The sequence below is a fragment of the Stegodyphus dumicola genome, chromosome X2 (genome assembly GCF_044657685.1).
Source record: "Stegodyphus dumicola isolate Sdum_Otavi_A_Nest chromosome X2, ASM4465768v1".
NCBI lineage: Eukaryota > Metazoa > Arthropoda > Arachnida > Araneae > Eresidae > Stegodyphus > Stegodyphus dumicola.
The window spans coordinates 45,475,469-45,490,883 of record NC_140781.1 but is presented as its reverse complement, the minus strand read 5'-3'; the positions used below and the strand labels follow the sequence as shown (position 1 = coordinate 45,490,883).

The 15,415-nt window shown below is 33.4% G+C and overlaps 1 protein-coding gene across 35 annotated transcripts in view; it reads right to left on the bottom strand.

Moving 5' to 3' along the window:
- Positions 1-15,415, bottom strand: part of LOC118199724 (uncharacterized) — a 203,476-nt gene that overhangs the window by 147,638 nt on the left and 40,423 nt on the right. For 30 of the 35 annotated variants that reach the window (XM_085808940.1, XM_085808951.1, XM_085808945.1 and 27 more), the window contains 4 exons: positions 13,781-13,825; positions 12,258-12,335; positions 9,583-9,627; positions 6,009-6,050 (listed from right to left, as the gene is read on the bottom strand). In XM_085808940.1, coding sequence (XP_085665066.1) covers positions 6,009-6,050; positions 9,583-9,627; positions 12,258-12,335; positions 13,781-13,825 — 210 coding nt within the window. The remainder of the gene's footprint in view (positions 1-6,008; positions 6,051-9,582; positions 9,628-12,257; positions 12,336-13,780; positions 13,826-15,415) is intronic. The other 5 variants (XM_085808941.1, XM_085808952.1, XM_085808974.1 and 2 more) reach the window with 2 other exon arrangements.

Genomic DNA, 15,415 nt, shown 5'->3' with positions numbered 1-15,415 from the left:
TTGTAATATTGCATGAATATCTGAGAAAATTTAAGCATTTTTTGTCGTGATAATAATAAATTTTGGGAATTTTTCATCGGACTTGTGCATTCATTTCGTAACGAGCCCGTACGCAAGCAACAATATTTATTGCACGTAAACACTATGGTATAAAGACGCAATGATTAAATTTGTAAGCATTTTGGGGGTTCACAGAGATGCGAAATAAGTAAAACGTACATATATTAGGTTACTGTAGTAGTTAGGAAACACTAAACTCCTATCTTCAGGTTTTTTTTATTCTGACGGTTATTTACCTCAGTATGTTATCAGCAGCACTCAAGTAATTTATCTAATTCATATTCTTATGCATCCTTTTGATCTATAGTAGAATTCTTATATACATACATACACACACACACACACATATACATACATATGCTGTCTATATTAAGTTTCAGTACTACATGGGAAAAAATTACCCAAGATTCGAAAATAAAACCAGCGTACATAAATGAAAGAAGAAAAGTTTTTGTAAAGTTTATTGCTTAAGGTGTAATACACTAAAGCTAAATCCTGTCTTATAGGAGGATGCCGATTAAATCTCTTAACATTGGTAGTTCGTTCCGGGTTCGAATCACGGCGAATGCGCTGGCTGCATGGACGTTTTAGTGGTTTTGCTCAAGTGTAACGTCCATACGATACAGTTTCCCTTAGAAAGTCCTCTACAGTGGCATTCTTTCCCTCAACCCATTGAATGATTTCCTTCAGTTACATAATCCAAACCACATCAAAGTCCATTACAAATTTTAAAAGAATTATTGAAAAGCTATAAGGTATTTCTCTCGCCTTTGTTGTGTAGTAGTCACCACCCTCGACGGGAATTCCAGAGTCCGCGGTTCGATTCCCGGGAAAGGCGATACAAATTTGTTATTTATCCCGCTTCCAAAAAATACTTAATGTCTCTACAAAGATATAATGTAAAAAATAAATTTCAAAGAGGTTAAAATAGTTTTCTACAAGGGAAGAATGCATTTAGTTGAATTTTTCATTCATAGTTGAACATTTCATTCATTTTCTTTCAACACTGCATAACATCCGCAACGTTTACACATAATTAATTTATTCAATTACACATTTCCTTCAATTGCGAAAAGCACATTCCATGGCATAGAAGCCTTTGCTCAGTGCATTCACCAGCTGAAACTACTTATGCAAAACGAAAAGTGTTCTATTAAGTTCACTAGTTAAGCTAAGGACACTAAATATACACATACACATTATTTATTAAGTTTCAGTACTACAGGAGAAAATTGCCTATAAAAAGATGCGGAAATTAAACCAATGTGCATAAATGAGACAAGAAAAGCTTTATGTAACGTTTATTGGTTAAGCTGAATCACACTAGGGCTAAATCCTTTGTAATAAGAGGATGACGATTAAATTGCTTAATATTGGTAGTTCATTCCGGGTTCGAATCACTATGAACCCGCTGGCTGCATGGACGTTTTAGTGGTTTTTTGCTAAAGTGTAACGTCCCTACGATACAGTTTCCCTTGGAAAGTCCTCTACGATGGCATCCCTTCTGTTAACCAATCGAGTGTTTTGTTGTAGTTAAATAAACCAAACTACACCAAACTTCAAAAACTTTTTTTAAAAATTATTGGCAAGGTATAATGCAAAAAATAAATTTAAAAGAGGTTAAAATATTTTTCTGCAAGGGAGGAATGCATGCAGTTGAATTTATTATTCATAGAGAAAAACACTATAACCTTAGCAAAGTTTACGCATAATTAATTAATTTAATTACACATTTCCTTCAATTGCGGGAAGCCCATTACATGGCACAGAAGCCATTGCTCAGAACATCCACCAGTAGAAACTACTTTTGAGTTTCTCAAGTTGATTTAATATTTATCTTTACAGGGATATTAAAAACAGTGCTAAAAAAAAGGAAATCTGAATTATTTATACTGAATAAAAAGGGCGATATCCTCTTTTTGAAGTTTTTTTGTTATTTAAACTGGAATTCCATGTGCCCCCTTTTTCTGTTCTTTTCGTAATTTTTTAAGATCTTTACAGAGTTTTAGGTAACTTCGTAGCTAAAGTCTAAGATACATGTAAGTAAACACAGGTGAGAAGAAGATTAAAAAATTATTAGTTTGCAAGATAATAAATGTTGCATATTAATGATTACTTTCTTTAGGAAATATTTTTTTTTTCTGAGCTGTTTACGGAATGGCAAGTCTGAAAAAAAGAGGGGTAAATTAACTAAAAAATGAAAAAATAATTCATTCTCATATCACAGAAAAGCATGAATATATCGAAATACTCATACAATGGTGCAACACTAATCTCACATGTGCACGTTACACATTACGCGTGTTTGGTTGCCGCAAATGTAAAAGAATAAACGGTTAGAATATTTTTCTGCAAAGGAACAACGCACGCAGTGGAATTATTATTCATGGAGAAGAATTATTAGCAAAAATTATATAAAATTATTTAATTTAATTTTAAATTTCCTTCACATGCAAGACGTCCATTACTTGGCATAACATCCACCACCAGAAATTACTTATCAGTTTCGAAATTTGCTTTAATATTTAGCTTTAGAAGTGTATTATAAACATCCATAAAAAAAGAAAATCTGGGCTATTTATGCTTAACAAAAGGGGCTAAATCCTCTTTTCGAAATTTATTGTTGTTCAAATTAGATTTCATGTACCTCTTTCTTTTTTTTTTTTTTTTTTCTTTCATAATTTTTTTAAATCTTTACAGAATATTCGGTCTCTTGGTATTTAAAGTGTAAGATACCTGCAAGTAACTAGAGGACAGAAGAAAATTAAAAATCAATTAATTCAAAAGATAATAAATGCTGCATATTATTTATTACCTTGGGGACTTACTTCCCAGACAGCTTTAAGAAATACAACGCTGTCATAAAACTTTTATTTTATCATGTTTACATTACCTGGTATGAAATGAAGTAATTAATTTAGTTGCAGTTTGCATAACATGCATAGCTACGTATCAAAATACCCAAGGTGATCCATAAAATAATGAACATTTCAACAAAATTATTAACTGGGTATACTGCAAAAGAATAAACGTCAAGGAATGAAGGAGAATATTTGTTTCAATTGAACATAGAGCGTAGTTGAGCGTTCCATTAATAGAGAATACAGTAGCAGATTCACAAAGATTATAAAAAGAGTAACACTTAAAACATTTTCTGGACATGCAAGAAGCCAATTACATAGTATTAACACTAATTTTATTCACTAGGAAAAGATATTCATAATTTTTCAAAGCCACTTTAATTATTACCTTTAATGTGATATGATGATCAGCCCTCCAACTACAATTTTTGAACTATTTATGCTTAATTACAGGTGTGAAAATTCTTTGTATGAAACAGTTTGTTAAGCTGATTTAATGTATTACTAGATTTAATGCATGTACCTCTGTTTTAATATAATGTTTTAAATCTTTACAGAATTTCAGGATACTCTGTATTTAAGGTGCAAGGCACATTTAAGTAATGATAAGGCTAAGAATAGTATGTGAAACAGTTCAAAAGCAAGGTAATAGGAACTACATAATATTAAATTGAGTAATTATTTCTATTTCGGGTCCTCCGTGTGATAAAAAAATCGTGCTAAAATAGTTATAAAATAAAAATGATAAATACGAGTATAATAATAATAAACTAAATAAAATGAAAAAATAATGCATTGTTAAATCGCAGAAAAGCCTGCATACGTGGTTTTACTTTTGCAGTGATAAAACAGTAATCTCACATCTGCAGATTTTTATGTTTTGTTGGTTATTTAGCTGTCACTATGCGTCAGTATGTTTTCACCAGCATTAAAATCTCAAGGAAATTAACTTATTCATATTCGTATGCATTCTTTTGATCTACATTAGAATTTGTATGTACAGAGACACACATACATATATATACAGAGACAATATACGAGTATATTCAGTTTGAGTAATACAGGTCGAAAATTACCTAAAAATTTAAGGAAATAAAACCATTGTGATATATGCAATACGAAAAGTGTTCTATTAAGCTTGCTGGTTAAGCTGAAGGACACTAATTTTATTAACCGCCTAATAAGAAGGTTGTCTTTGAGGTGGGGATTTAAAAACTGAAACTATCTTGTATTTGTTTGCAGTTGAAGAAAATAGCCAGTTTATTCAACCCCAATCTCAGTTTATTCAAGCCATTTTTTCCTGGCTTTTCACTCGTATCGTTGTAGAATTATTCGGTAGGCTTTCAATACGAATCCACTAATAGGGAATAGTCGAATTTCAAATAAGTAGAATGTCAAAAAAGACTATATATAGTATAACTATATATAGTTCACTTCGAACATATTCAATGAAATCTGACTAATAAAATAATTAAACTTCTTTTTAGGAAAATTTTAACTAACACATTAGTTAAAATTACTACCTCTATTCTGTACTTCTTTATTAATTAAACTGATTAAATTCTTATATTCTTATTTTTTCCATTTCTTGCCTTTCGTGTTGAGTTCTGTTTTGCACGGCTTTTGAAAATAAAACTTTATTTAAAAAACAGTGTTTTTATTGTGGTTACATTGCAGGTTTTTCTTAATTTGCATAACAAATTTATTTCAAGTGTTCCTGTTCTAAATTTCTCAACTTCCCCTCACATTCTCTCGCCAGGATGTTAGAGAAGTTAGGTGAAGTGCTATTTATACGTGTGATACTCTCAGTTTATTCAGAGCGTGTTTCGCTAGTTTAGCGCACGTTTCGTTGTTATTTCACGGTCACGCTAGTAAGCCTCTAGGCCTTATCAGTTTAGTATACGCCGGTTAGATTTCTGTGAGTCCCTCTCTTAGGCGTAATTTTGAAGTGCGTTCTTGCACTCGTTTATTTTTCAGATTTGATTTATATTATAGTCTACGTTTAGTTACCGCAGCAAGTGAACGGTGTTTTTGTAACGCACGAAGTCCGTGCTTTGTGTTAAATTAGTTTGATTCAATAAAGGGTTATTTTGCACCCTTCTTCTGTGCTGTTATTTTGATTCACGCCTGTGCGAGAATTCGCCAGGTTCATTGTAGGATCTAAGTTAGTGTATGTGGACAAGTAGAGATAGATCTTACAGACAGATAGATCTTGCAGATAAAACAGACTTCCAACCAGGATTTTTCAGGTATATTGTATGTACCTTTGTTTCCATATAAAGTTTTAAATCTTTACAGAATTTTAGGATATTCTGTATTTAAGGTGCAAGGCACATTTAAGTGATGACAAGGCTGACGAATAGTATATGAAACAATTTAAACGTAAGGGTATTAGGAACTACATATTATTACCTTGGGTAATTATTTCTATTTCAGGTCCTTCACTGGGTATAAAGTCGTGCTAAAAATTAGGCAAAAAAAATAAAATAATGATAAACATAAATAATAATAAAGAAAATAATAATAAACTAAATAAAATGAAAAATAATGCTTCGTTAAATCGCAGTAAAACCTGCATATGTTTGTTTACTTTTGCAATGATGAAACAGTAATCTCACATCTGCATGTTTTTATGCTCTGATGCTCATTTAGCGGTCAGCTTACGTCAATATGTTTTCAGCAGCACTACAATCTGAAGTAACTTATTTTTATTCTTATACATCGTTTTGATCTACATTATAATTTGTAAGCCCACACACACACATACAGAGACAGAGACACAGACAATATATATTTAGGACTACAGAGGAAATATTTCCTTCACATTAAATAAGTCCATTACATGGCATAATTATAATTATTTCAGATATATTGATATTGAGATGATATGATATTGGAATATACTGTTTTGCATACAGGATTTCGCGTACTAATATTTCGTTTTCTTTTAAATGTGTTTTTTAAATTTTCTACAGATATTTAGGTTAATCTGTATTTAACGTATAAGTCCCATGTATGCAATAACAGTGCTGAGGAATATATGAAGCAATTCATAAGCAAGAAAATAAAAAGTTGCATTATTATTACCTTGGGGGACTATTTCCTTTCTGGGTTCACCGAACATAGAGCCTAAAGAAAAGGATGAAATAAGTTAACTAAATAAAATGATACTGTATTACATTGTCACATGACAGAAAAATGTCAACAATAATCTAACATACCGAGGTTTTTACATATTTATGTTTATTTAGCTGTCGATCTTCATTAGTATGTTTCCAACAACACTAAAATCTCAAGTAATTTAACTTAGTCACTTTCTTATACTTCATTTTCATCTAAATTAGAATCTGTACACTGCGGGGGGAGAAAGAGGACAGTTCGATATCTCCCGTTCTACTCGGCGGATTGACGAAATTGAAATTGCGTGTTACATGTCTCGAAAGCGCGACTCAAGATATATATTAGATTTATATATAGCCTTGTTCTAATATAGGTATTGTGACACAAAAAAGGACTATTTTTTAAAGTATAATTCGAAGATACATATTTTTTTACCTTACACGTACATATATTGTGTAAGAAAAACAAAGAATGTGTAAAAGGTAAATTATAATTTAAATTAGCAGCGTAAATTAATTTCCTAATGTATTCTAAAAATAGTAATCACGATTTGCACTGGGTCATTTCGAGACTAATCCATGTCATATGACTCTTGCATAACTCTGATAATGTAAATGGAATTAAAATCCAAACAGCCGAATAATAATTTTTCAGCAGTACTAATTATCCCATCAAAATGGGGTGAAACCGAACAAAAAGCATTTGAAGAGTTGAAAAAAAGGTTGATTTCACCGCCTGTGTTATCTCAACCTGACGGAAATAAACCGTTCATCATTAGGACAGATGCCAGTAATTATGCTTTAGGAGCAGTCCTTATCCAAGGAGAAGGCCCAGAGGAACGTGAGATCGAGTATGCAAGTCGATTGCTAACCTCAGGAGAAAGAAATTATTCAACTACCGAAAGAGAAACTCTTGCAGTAGTTTCGGCTCTTGAGAATTTCCGCGGTTATATAGAAAACCAAGAAATAATAATTGCATCTGACCATCAACCTCTTAAATGACAAATGAGTATTAAATCACCATCTGGTCGTTTGGCTCGATGGGCCCTTCAAATCCAGTCATATCATCCAAAAATTGTCTACACTCCAGGCAAATCCAATGTTATAGCAGACTTACTTTCTAGACCATCTTATGCAAATAATGACTTTGTTTGTGATTTAAATGCTGTTTTTATAGATTTACCACCATCCCCGAAATCTAAAGACTTTCGTGAGGAACAAATGAAAGATGAAGATGTAAGGAAGATGATAGAGTGTTTTGAGAGTGGCAAAAAAGATGAAAATTATGTAAATTAGAATAGTAGAGGATATCTCATGAATCAAGGAGTTTTATATCGTTACTCTTCCGACACAGACTCTGAAGAGGCTGAGTTAGTTGTCCCTTGTCAAGAGCGAGAACGAGTTCTACAACAGTATCACGATTCCCCCACTGCAGGACATTGTGGAGCTGAAGGCACGTACCATAAGATTGTCTCCAGGTATTACTTTCCTAGTATGAGAAAGTATATCTCAGAATATGTGAAAAATTATGCTGAGTGCAATCGGTATAAACCAAATAACCAGAAACCTGCTGGATTACTTCGAACACCTGTGCATGCACAAAGGTGTGAATCGCTATAGACATTTTTGGCCCACTTCCATAAACCCCAACTGGGAAAAAATGGATTTTTCTTATTGAAGACACCAGTACGAAATTGATAGAGCTCTTCGCCTTGGAAGAAGCCACTGCGAAATATTGTGCAAAAATCTAAATTGAAGAAGTGTTTTTACGTTATGGTTTACCCAGAAGGTTGATTAGTGATAATAGCACACAATTTGTTAGTGCGGTAATGCAGCAAACCCGTAACTTCCTTGGTATTAAACAAAAACTTATTCCTGTTTATTACCCTCCAGCTAATCCCTCCGAACGAAAGAACAGAGATTTAAAACCCAAACTAGCTATACTAGTCGGTGATGCTCACGATACTTGGGAAGAAAAACTGCCCATGATTCGTTTTGTCATGAATACAGCAACATGTGACACTACAGGTCATACTGCTACTTATTTGCAGTTCGGAAGAGAACTTAGGACGACGGATGACGTTAATCACGATTTAAGAACACTTGCTGAAAACGACAACTTTGTTGCTGAAATTACGCCGTATCTGAAAGAATTCGTCCGTTTAACACCTCAAATCAGGGAGCGTGTCGAACAAAAACAAGACAAAAGAAAGGAATACTTTGATAAAAGACGTAGACAAACTTACTATCAGCCTGGTGACAAAGTTTGGATAACTTGACTGTGACTCCCATAAGGAAAAGAGGCAGAGCTCGCAAAAATTGATCTATCGAACGCGGACTCTTTGCGGGACGTCGTCAGAGCCCGAAGGGGAGCCTGTAACGAACGCTAGCAAACAGCCTCATGTACTGCAGCGCCACTTTATCGGACGCTATTCAAAAAACATAAGCCCCAACTAGTTAGTTTGAGTTTCGGCAGAGAACTATAAACATGAACTTTTTATTTCCATTTTGAGTAACATTTCTTTGTGTGACTTCTTGTTAGTTTTGTCATGCAACTTTCTTTACGTAGTGTTTCTGTTTAATTAAATTCCTTTTGTTAAATGTTAAAGTTTGTCTGGTTTAAATATTACCAGTTTTATATAACAATTTTACAGCTAGCCGTGGTCACAACGCTACAGATATCTAATAAGTTTTCACTGAATAAATTTTTGTTCGCAGCCTAGTTTACGACAAGGTTCAAACTGTGTATTTTCATTTTGTATATCTGCCAAATATTGCTACTCGTGTTCATCTTGAAGGGCGTGAATATCACGTGACTACAAACCTGCACATTTCCTGATTTATCTTACGTTCCCTACGGAAATATCTGTAACGAGACCAAGTTTATAGATTCAATGGCATGTTCTACTATTACTATTAAGATACGTTATTGAATTCTTACAGCATTTTTGCCAAGAAATTATGTATTTTTGCAGATCGTCGCCTTGGAACCTCTTAACCAACACGGTGACCACGTGACTACTGGTCACGCCCCTTATCCTGTTCTGCGGATCGACTCTAAAGCACTAATTACCTGGAGCGCTCCTAGAAGCAATACAAAGAAAGACAGCGGGAACAAAGCACGCATCCCGAAGGTGAATTCTGCTAAACATCTGGGTATCACCTTCAAAACAAATTTCACCTGGTCTGACCATATGTATAGAGTGTGGGGCAAAGCTTATGGCATTATATTCAGGCTTTTTCCACAACAAAAATGTGAACATCTTTCTCTGAATTTTGAAAAGAGACTGTATGCTATCAGTGCTATTATAAACAGCGTTAAAAGAAGGAAATCGGAGCTATTCATACTTAATAAAAGAGTGGAAAATCCTGTCTTTAAAATTTATTTTTTGAAAACTGGATTTCATATACCGCCATCCTTTTTATAAATAAATTTTTAGTACACTTCGCATTTAAAGTATACGATCTATCTAAGTAAATATAGCGCAAAAGAAGATATAAAACAATTTACTCTCCAGATAATAAAAACTACATAAAATTACCTTCGCCTGTTACTTCCTTTTTCATTTCTTCACCGGGTTTGAAACCTAAAAAAAGGGGAGGGGAATTAATAAAAATAAAACAAAAAATAGTAGAATGCCACATCACAGAAAAAACAGAATATTTCGGATTAATCTCGCATATTCAGGTTTTTTTTTAATATTCTCGTAGTTATTTTATTATCGATTTGCATCAGTATGTTTCCAACAGAAATAAAATCTCAAGCATTTTAACTTATTAAAAAATCTCAAGTAGTTGAACTTATTAATATATTTATGCAAACATATATATATATTAATTATTAATATATTTATTAATATATTATTAATATATTTATTAATCTAAATGAGAATTTGTATTTACGCTCTCCCGCACACAGATATATATATATGTGTGTGTAAAATATTAAAAAAGAAATAGGATGGCTTTGCTCTATGCGAGCCAGTAACTTTAATTAACTTTCTGCAATTTAGGATCTTTCCTCTAGACCAGTACTTTCCAGAACATTTAAGCTTATTACGTAACCGCTTCTATAAATAGAGAACTCGCGCCCTTTTGCTTCAGAAATTGGTGAAGCAATCTCTTCAAAAAAAGTGATTTACAGTGGAGTAGCTCAAGGCAGTGTTTTAGGACCGAAGCTTTTTACAATATTCATAAATGATATGCCTCTACCTTTTCATTCTAATATACTCAAATATGCCGACGACACAGTCATCGTCACCAGTTCACGAAGTCCAAATAATGCTTTAGAGAAACTTCAGCTCCAAGTCAACATTATTAACAAATTTTGTCAAGACTGGAAAATCAAACTAAATACTGATAAATGCTGCGTAGTTCTCTTTCGCAGATACAGAAAAAATATCCCAGTGAATATAAATATCCGACTCAATAACCAAGATATTCCTTTTGCCAACTCCTATAAATATTTAGGTGTCTATATTGACAAAACCCTAAATTTTAAAGATCATATTCAATATGTTACAGATAAGGCTAACGCTGCTTTCATTGCTCTCTACTCATTAATTGGAAGAAACTCCAAGTTAAACCTCCGTACCAAGAAAAATATCTACATCTCACTTATTCGACCAATAATCCTCTATGCAGTTCCAGCCTGGGCTACTGCCCGAAAAATAGACAGACAAAAACTAAATGTACTTCAAAACAAAATCTTACGTAGCATAGTGAACGCACCCTGGTTCGTGCGAAATTCTCAAATTCACAAAGACCTGGATATCAATCCAATTCACGACCAAATCCTAATTTCTGCACACAACTTCTTTGAAGATATGAGAAATTCTCCCTATGAAGCTATTAAATCGCTTACAGACTATGACCCTACTATTGAGAACGTAGTGAAAAGACCTCGAACGATCCACCACAATTCTAAGTGGTGGTAGTGTATATAATGTATAAAAATTTTTTTTTTTTTAAAAATTACTATTCCTTTGCAGTTACTATTCAAGAAAGAAGAACTTTGCAAAATTAGGACTTTATTTTTCTTCGATGAATTCTTCGTTTTACTACTTATTTAACCAAGATTTTTACTTTTTATTTTACTATTTCGTATCGTGTGTTTTAAAATCAAAGTTCGTGGTAACACCAAGTGCTTACTCTCACTCATTAGCCCTAGTGAGCTACATGACCTCATTTTCGCCTTTTACAGTTTCCTAATCATTTAATGATTATATCGCAAGTTTAGAAGATTTTCAAGTGTTTCAAAAGACATAAGACTCTTAAATTCACAAATAGATGTTGCTTTTACTATGTTCGAACTTTATTTATTGCCAAAAACTACAAAAACTTCATTTTTCGAACTCTGACTCCTCGACCAATCTAAATGCCGGACGCTGATCACGTGTTCCTGCTCTTCTTGACTCACACAGAAGCTTAGACTTTCATTTCGCTTCTCGCCACCATTTGCGTATATAATCACCCATGCTATGCCATGATATGCAATTTAGCAAAACTTATTTTATGAGTTCTCTCATTTATTGTTCTCGCCTTTGGGCGCGGTGTATTTTAAATACACCTCTTAAATTTTTAACGTTATGGCCTATGGTAAAATGATAATATACTGGTAAGAGCTCCTAGTAGCTAAAGCCAGCAGTAAAGATATGATCCAAATCCTTTGCTTCAGAAGTTCTTTTCTTCCTCTGCTGCTAAAGTCTGTGCGGCGAAGCCCGCGCCAAACCTAATCGGCGCCACCGTGCAAATGTCTAGCGAGCGCCTTTATGCAGTGACGATATTAAAGGGACATTGCTTATGGTTAACATTTAAAATGAAGCATTATTAGCATAGTAATATGAATAACCAAAAAAAATTTTTTTAATTACAATCTTTTTAATTCAGAAAAGGGACAATTAGAGTATAATTACTCGAAATATGTTTTTTGTACTTATTAACATTTGTTTATTAACAGCCTTCCAACTAATTTTTTAGAGCTATTTATACTTAAGAAAAGAGAGAAAAACCTTATCTTTGACATTGATTGTTATGCATACTGGATTTCATGAGGGTAACGTTTTTTAATAATCAGTTTTAAATCTTTACAGGTATTAGATTACTCTATAGACACATTTAGATTGCTCTGCATGTAAGGTGCAAGACACATTTAAGTAATCGCAAGGCAGAAGAAGATATGAACCAAATTATTCACAAGATAATGGAAATCACATACCATTACTTTGGGTAATTATTTCCTTTTCTGGTTCTTCATGGGATTGACATCCTTCCAAAAAATGAGTAAAAATGTTAACTAAATAAAATAAAAAATATATTGTTACATTACAGGAAAGCCTGCGTATGTGGGGTAATTGTTGCAGTGATGACATTAAGCTCATATCTGCAGAGGTTTTTGTTCTAGTATGCTTTCAGCAGCACTAAAATCCCAAGCAATTTAACTTATTCATCCTTTTGATTAGAATTTATATATACACACAGATATACACCAATGAGCCATTACATTATGATGACCCTCAATCTATAACAATGGGCTCGCCCAGGAGCAAAAGCACTGCTCGTGCACGGCTGATGTTGCAGAATATAAAGGAGTTACGAATTCTTATTCCAAATATATGTACATAGTTTCCTCTGTTAATATGCGTTCTTTATATTTTTTAAGTGCATTATTGCTCATTTATTTGTATTTTATCATATTTGTACCTTTCGTACTGCACCGACAGTGGATGTCAACGCTATGTGATTCCGAAATTTGTGAAATGTGTAACTTCGCTGAACTCTGTGCGTTAAGTATCTGTAAATATGTTTATAATTTCTCCAATTTTACAGTATCATATTGATTATCTTCTGCTGCATTGTGTTGCATTTTGTAGTGCATCCAGCTTATGTATTTTCATTTTGTATATCTGCCGAATATTGCTCCTCATTTCATTTTGAAGGGCGTGAATATCACGTGAATACAAACCTGCACATTTCCTGATTTATCTTACGTTCCCTACGGAAATATCTGTAATGAGACCAAGTTTATAGATTCGATGGCATGTTCTACTATTACTATTAAGATACTTTATTGAATTCTTACAGCATTTTTGCCAAGAAATAATGTATTTTTGCAGACCGTCGCCTTGGAACCTCGTAACCAACATAGTGACCACGTGACTACTGGTCACGCCTCTTCTCTCTCTTAACCTGTTCTGCGGATCGACTCTAAAGCACTAAATACCTGAAGAGGTCCTAGAAGCAATATAAAGAAAGGCAGCCGGAACAAAACATGCATTCCGAAGGTGAATTCTGCTAACTATCTGGGTATCACCTTCAACACAAATTTCACCTGGTCTGACCATATGTACAGAGTGTGTGGCAATGCTTATGGCATTATATTCAGGCTCTTTCCACTACTAAAAAGTGAACATCTTTCTCTGAATTTGGAAAAGAGACTGTATGCTCAGTATTGTATGCTATCAGTGCTATTATAATCAGCCCTAAAAGAAGGAAATAGTAGCTTTTATTCTTAACAAAAAGGGAGGGGGGAACCTCTGTTTGAAATTTATTGCTGTCTAAACTCGATTTCATGTACACCCATCTTTTTTTTTTTTTTTTCGTTAAAATGTTTTCAAATTTTTACAGAGTTTTAGGACATCTGGTACTTAAAATGTAAGACACATGTGAGTAAATACAGGGCAGAAGAAGACGATAACGAACAAATTCGCAAGATAGTAAATGATGCATGTTATTTATTACCTGGGGATATTATTTCCTCTCTGGGCTTTTTACGAATTGATAGGCCTGAAAAAAAGAGGGGAGAAATTAGCTAAAAGAAAAAGAATACATTGTTATATCACAGAAGAACCTGAATATTTAGGATTGATCCTGAATGAAGCAACAGTAATTTACATAAGCAGGTTTCTACATTCTGGTAGACATGTAGGGTTTTCCATATTTTGCATAACATATTCATTTTAAGTTTTCCTGTTCTAAACTTATCAACTTCCCCTCACATTCCCTCGCCAGGGTGTAAATTTAAGTGAAGTTAAGTTAAGTGAAGTGCTATTTAAATGTGTGATTATCTCAGTTTATTCAGAGCGTGTTTCGCAAGCCAAGCGCACGTTACGTTGCTATTTCGCGGTCACGCTAGTAAGCCTCTTGGCTTTATCAATTTAGTATCACGCCGGTTAGATTTCTGTGAGTTCACCTCTTAGGCGTAAATTGAAGGGCGTTCTTGCACTCTATATTTTTCAGATTTGATTTGTATTATAGTCTACGTTTAGTTACCACCGCAAGTGAACGCACGAAGTCCGTGCCTATCTTTTAAATTAATTTAATTTAATAAAGGGTTATTTTGCGCCATTTTGCTGCGCTGGTATTTAATTCTAGCCTGTGCGAGAATTCGCCAGGTTCATTGTAGGATTGCAACACCATGAAAGAAAGCAAATACAAAAAAAATATTGTTACAACAACTAATGTTAGTAGACTTATAAATTAAATTGTTTTATTCCCCGTGCAGTGCAGCGCGTGACGAATATTAAAGGAAAGCTAAGCTGGAAAACTAAAAATACAAGAGCATGTTTAACATTTAATAAATAAATATAACTTTTTGATTTCGTGAAAATGCTAGAAAATTCTCCCTCATTTAAAATCTTATAAAAGGAGGAAAACGTATCAGTTCAAGTGATTTTAGTTAGCTCGTTGTTGTTTTAAGAGTTTGTTTTAAAAAAACTGGTCTTGTTAACTGTAGCGAATTCGCGGATTAGCTTTCTTTAGCTGTTTTGAATTAAGTTCTCTTGAACGTTTGAGTAGTTAAAAAGATAACTACTGTGAGATATTGTAATATTGCATGAATATCTGAGAAAATTTAAGCATTTTTTGTCGTGATAATAATAAATTTTGGGAATTTTTCATCGGACTTGTGCATTCATTTCGTAACGAGCCCGTACGCACGCAACAATATTTATTGCACGTAAACACTATGGTATAAAGACGCAATGATTAAATTTGTAAGCATTTTGGGGGTTCACAGAGATGCGAAATAAGTAAAACGTACATATATTAGGTTACTGTAGTAGTTAGGAAACACTAAACTCCTATCTTCAGGTTTTTTTTATTCTGACGGTTATTTACCTCAGTATGTTATCAGCAGCACTCAAGTAATTTATCTAATTCATATTCTTATGCATCCTTTTGGTCTATAGTAGAATTCTTATATACATACATACACACACACACACACATATACATACATATGCTGTCTATATTAAGTTTCAGTACTACATGGGAAAAAATTACCCAAGATTCGAAAATAAAACCAGCGTACATAAATGAAAGAAGAAAAGTTTTTGTAAAGTTTATTGCTTAAGGTGTAATACACTAAAGCTAAAT